Genomic DNA, 5878 nt, shown 5'->3' with positions numbered 1-5878 from the left:
CTCCAAATCTGGGAGCTGTTTCATGGAAGGAAGAAAACCTGGGCCCTTGCCCACTTTGCGGGTGTAGTGCTCGCACCCACACAGAAGTGGGATGTGCTTTCGGTTATACTTAGCATGAGGAATAGGGATGTCTACTCTTGCTGCAGAAGCGGCGGTCTCCTCAATTCCTTTTTAGTTGTCAAATTATCTGTTCATAATGTATTTTGAATATGATTACATCATATATTTGCTAAGGGATTGCTGGTTTAAGTTATTCTCATTTTTAGATTTTACATGATTCCTGATAGTTGAATATTTAATTTTAACTATTTTGTTATATGTGTATTTTTTAGTATAATAACCCTGAAATTTTTTTTGGACATAACCCCAAACTGTGAATCTCTTAGTTAAAGATCTAGTTAGCAGATATTTAAAAACCTTTCTACAGAAGAATTCCATTGATGGAAGTATTGACAAGTATTGAAGCAAGTATTGACATGCTGAGCCAGTGTTTATGTACATATGATCCAGTTATTTGTGAAGGAGGAGGTAATAATGAATGTTTTCTCGTGGCATACTTCTAGAAAATCAGCTCAACATACATAGAGGTAGAGGTGTCAAAAATTACTATAGCAACTCTTCTTCATCCATGATATTGTGTCTTAAATTATTCACCAAACAACTGTAACTATAGAGCTTTGAGTGAATCGTTTTTGCATTTCCAAGTCCCTTGCATAGCATTAGAAAATAAATTATTCCCATTATTATTGCTTTTTAGTTTGTGCCATTTGGTGCCCAGGCAAAGTATGAGAGAACTGGGCCATGTTTGAATCTTTTTCATTACTCTGTCCAGATGACACTTGGCCTAGAGTCTAGTTTTAACATGTGTAGTGGCAGAGGTTATTGTGTAACTCCTAGCAGTGATTTTTAAGTAGGGTAGGGGTATTTTGAACCTGGAGTATTTTGAGTCTTGTTTCTATCCTGAAATTACAATATTCTACTAAACTAAAATTTTGTTTTTCAACTGATAATCTCTGAGAGAATGACCATTTTGAATAGGTATATCTTTGAATAAAATTGTTAAATATCTTTTTTCTGGCAGAATCAGAAAACTGACTTGTCTAGAATGAAAGAGAATGAATAGGAATCAAGTATTTACATGCTGAGCCAGTGTTTATGTACATATGTGTCCGTGTGTGTAGTTTTTGAAAGTGGTAAACAATCAACCATTAGCTAAAAATGAAACAAATGGAAATATTGATTAAAAATACCTAATAGAGGGCGGTGCCTGTGGCTCAAGGAGTAGGGTGCCAGCCCCATACACCAGGCGTAGTGGGTTCAGGCCCCACATCAGCCAAAAAACTGCAAAAAACCAAAAAACAAAAAACCAACAAATAGAGGTTCGACATCTGTAGCTCAGTGGCTAGGGCGCCAGCCACACATACCACAAGTGACGGGTTTGAACCCAGCCTGGGTCTGCCAAACAATAATGACAACTACAACAGCTGGTTGCAGAGAGGTCAGTGAGATTCTAAGCATGACAGCTTTGCCTTAAAGGAGGTACTCTGTGGCTGAGAGGTGGCAGAGCCAGTGCCTGAGCAGCCTATAGGAGCTGAGTATTATAATATCCCAGCCAGCAGCCAGTAAGAAAACAGAGGCCTCAGATCTACAACCTAAAGGAATGAAATCTTCCAGAGTTGGCTGGGTGCCCGTAGCTGTGGTTAAAGCACTAGCCACATACACTGAAGGTGGTGGGTTTGAACCCAGCTAAACAACTGCAACAAAAAAGTAACCAGGCATTGTGGCAGGTGCCAGTAGTCCCAGCTACTTGGGAAGTTTAGGCAAGAGAATTGCTTAAGCCCAAGAGTTTGAGGTTGCTGTGAGCTGTGATGCAACTGCATTCTACTGAGGGTGATATAGTGAGATTCTGTCTGCAAAAAAAAAATACCTGATAGAATTGCAGCTCCATTTACAACTGGCAAAATGTGGAAACAACCTAAATTCCCACCAACCCAGGAATGGATTAGCAAACTGTGGTATATGTATACTATGGAGTTGGAACACATTCTTAGTAAAGTATCAAAAGAACGGAGAAACAAGTATCCCATGTATTCAATGCTAATATCAAGCCAGTAAACATCTAATACATGCCCACATAGGAGAAAAACTCAAATCAATTCAAGATGGGGAGTGGTGGGGGGGAAAGGGGGATGGTTGTGCTCCCACTTAACAGGCACAATATTAGGGTATATAGCACACCTCTTGGGGCAGGACACAATTATAAGAGGGACTGTACCTAACAAGTGCAAACATGGTTAACCTGTTTCTTTATACCTTCAAATTAACAACAATAACAAAAATATTAAAAACAAAAGCAAAAATAACCCCCCAAACAAATTTAGATTGAAGAGTGAGATTTGAGTGAGAAAACTTAATACCACTATTATAAAAAAAAAACAAACACCTAACTTATCTATAAAAAGTGTTATACATTATCTTTTTGTTATACATTAATCCTGTGTTAAAGGCTAGGGAGTAATTGTAATAAACTTCTTCTAGTCCTGCCTCTGACTGTCTTGATCTCAAATTATAACTTACAGGGTGCTGGTATCGAAATATATCCTGGGAGTAAGTGTATCTTGACCGACAATGGCATCCATCACTGCAAGGAAGGGATCCTTATTAAGGTGAGGATAAGCTGAAACACCCTCTTTGCAAAGGTTAAAATGATTTCATATTAGAAATTACGTTTTACTAAACTCCCATGTTGGGTTCTCTTTCCATGGTTTATTTTTATTTTCATTTTTATTTTTTGAAACAGTTTCACTCAGTTGCCCTGGGGTTGAGTACTGTGGCATCATAACTCACAGCAACCTCATACTTCTGCGCTCAAGTGATTCTTTTGCCTCAGCTTCCCAAGTAGCTGAGACTAGAGGCAGCAGCTACAAGACCCAGCAATTTTTTCATCTGAGGTCTTGCTTTTGATCAGGCTGGTCTCAAACTCCTGAGCTTAGGCAATCTGCCCACTTTGGCCTCCCAGAATGCTAAGATTACAGGTGTGAGCCACCATACCTGGCCTGTTTCCATGGTTTAAAAAAGATAAACAGGCAGCGTCTAGGACTCCAGTCACATAAACTGGAACTGTTGGCTTGAACCAAGCCCAGGTCTGCCAAACAATGACAACTACAACCAAAAAATAGCTGGGCATTGTGGTGGGTGCCTATAGTCCCAGCTACTTGGGAGGCTGAGGCAAGAGAATTGCATAAGCCCAAGAGTTGGAGGTTGCTGTGAGCTGTGACGCCACAGTACTCTTCTACCGAGGGTGACATAGTGAGACTTTGTCTCACAAAAAAAAAAATAGGGCGGTGCCTGAGGCTCAGTGAGTAGGGCGCTGGCCCCATATACTGAGGGTAGCAGGTTCAAACCCAGCCCCAGCCAAACCGCAACAACAAAAAAATAGCCGGGCATTGTGATGGGCACCTGTAGTCACAGCTGCTCGGGAGACTGAGGCAAGAGAATCACCTAAGCCCAGGAGGTGGAGGTTGCTGTGAGCTGTGTGTCTACTGAGGGTGACAAAGTGAGACACTGTCTCTACAAAAATAAAAAAATAAATAAATAAATAGCATAAACAGCTCCTAAGTCTTGATGATATCAATAGTTAGTGTTTCAAAGTATCTTATGGGAATACTCTGTTGCCTATAGATATGTAGAAGTGAGAGAGGAATACTGTGTCACTCAGAACTCAGAATGTTCTAACATGTTAATAAGCAAAATTGTTGGCTCCACCGAAGGTGGCGGGTTTGAATCCAGCCCGGGCCCGCCAAACAACAATGAAGGCTGCAACCAAAAAAATAGCCAGGCGTTGTGGCGGGCGCCTGTGGTCCCAGCTACTTGGGAGGTGGAGGCAGGAGACTCTCTTGAGCCCAGGAGTTGGAGGTTACTGTGAGCTGTGATGCCATGGGACTCTACCCAGGGGGACAGCTTGAGGCTCTGTCTCAAAAAAAAAAAGCAAAATTGTTCCCTATTAATTTTAGAATAGCACAAAATATATTTTTACTGTAGGCAGTGTTGAATATGACAGTTCCGTAAAACATTTGTTTTAATGCCATAGGACTTTTTAGATGAACATTATGACATTCCCAAAATATCCATGGTGAATAATATTATACATAATAATGAAGGTTATGGCGTTGTCTTGGTGAAACCTACAATTTTCTGTGACCTGCAAGAAAATGCCCAAGATGAAACTGAAGGTATGCTATATTTAGTAATTTTTATGTTAAATGCAGATCTAATTTATTTTAGCATTAAAATCTTATTAAGGTTGTGAATCTTTTTCTCCTCCTTCAATACAATTGCAGAATATGCCTTGGGCATGGAGAGAGGGAAGCTTGGTAAAATCATTAACATCATAGACTCTCAGAGTTAAATAAACTTTCCAGCTCAAGTATTATTTGTTCACCTGTTCATTGAAAACCTTGATGTGTGGTTTCTGTGGTCCTGCAGTCCGTCTTTATCATGCCTGGCTTCTATAAATGCATAGAGTAAGGATGAGCATTTGATAGCAGTGGTGGCTCCTGCTCAAGTTTGTTGAGGATGGAGACAGTGAAATGTACATGCCAGATTGGAGGCTGCATTTACTGATGGGGATAGTGGAGTTTCCTCCAACTTTTTTATTCGTAGAAGTAAATGTTTCCCTGTCCCCTGCCTTTTTGGCAGTAACAGTGAGCTAACTCAGTCGAATTGGTGAATTGATGATCTCTGTTAAATCTCAGTGCTAAAGAGTGATCAAACATTCATGTGATCAATGAACGTTTAAAGTAGTTTAAAAGGCCCAGGCATAGTGGCTCACACCTATAATCCTAGCACGCTGGGAGGCCAAGGCGGGTGAGCTCACGAGTTTGAGACTAGCTTGAGACAGAGCGAGACCCTGTCTCTAAAAGTAGCTGGGCAGTGGGCGACCCCTGTGGCTCAGTGGGTAGGGCATCAGCCCCATATACGAGGGTGGTAGGTTCAAACCCAGCCCTGGCCAAACTGCAGCAAAAAATAGCCAGGCATTGTGGCGGGCACCTCTGGTCCCAGCTACTCGGGAGGCTGAAGCAAGAGAATCACCTAAGCCCAGGAGTTGGAGGTTGCTGTGAGCTGTGTGATGCCACGGTACTCTACTAAGGGCAATAAAGTGAGACTCCGTCTCTACGAAAAAAAAAAAAGTAGCTGGGCATTGTGGGGGGCACCTGTAGTCTTAGCTACTTGGGAGGCTGAGGCAAGAGGATCACTTGAACCCAAGAGTTTGAGAATGCTGTGAGCTATGATGCCATGGTACTCTATCAAAGGTGACAAAGTGAGACTGTGTCTCAAATATATGTGTGTGTGTGTGTATACACATACACAGAGAAAGTAGTTTAAAGAACAGTCCTAGTCATCCACTGGGATTAGCTCTAGGTATCTCTCTGGGAGATACAATGATTACAGGCATGAGCCACCACTCCCAGCCTGTTTCCATGGTAAAATAGGGGTAAACTTCTCACTGTCTGACAAGAGTGACATCAAGGTGTCAGCTGGGCAGGACTCTATTCTGAAATCTCTGGCAGATTTCTTTCTATTTTTTTTTTTTTGAGACAGAGTCTCACTGTATCGCCCTCAGTAGAGTGCTATGGCGTCACAGCTCACAGCAGCCTCAAACTCTTGGGCTTAAGTGATTCTCTTGCCTTACCCTCCCAAGTAGCTGGGACTACTGGCACCCGCCACAATGCCTGGTTACTTTTTTGTTGCAGTTGTTTAGCTGGCCCGGGCTGGGTTCAAACCCACCACCTTCATTGTATGTGGCTGGTGCCGTAACCGCTGCTACGGGCACCCAGCCAACTCTGGAAGATTTCATTCCTTGGCTCGGCACCTGTGG

At 42.0% G+C, this 5878-nt stretch overlaps 1 protein-coding gene across 1 annotated transcript in view; it reads left to right on the top strand.

Annotated features, from left to right (window-relative positions):
- SHCBP1 (SHC binding and spindle associated 1) overlaps nt 1-5878 on the top strand; it is a 43923-nt gene that overhangs the window by 36582 nt on the left and 1463 nt on the right. The window contains exons 11-12 of the mRNA XM_003792515.3: nt 2580-2666; nt 4091-4232. Coding sequence (XP_003792563.1) covers nt 2580-2666; nt 4091-4232 — 229 coding nt within the window. The remainder of the gene's footprint in view (nt 1-2579; nt 2667-4090; nt 4233-5878) is intronic.

This window comes from Otolemur garnettii, unplaced genomic scaffold, assembly GCF_000181295.1.
Source record: "Otolemur garnettii isolate 467f Iridium unplaced genomic scaffold, OtoGar3 scaffold00058, whole genome shotgun sequence".
Taxonomy (NCBI): Eukaryota; Metazoa; Chordata; class Mammalia; order Primates; family Galagidae; genus Otolemur; species Otolemur garnettii.
Note: the sequence above shows the minus strand (reverse complement) of the source record. Positions and strands in the feature narration are given on the sequence as shown.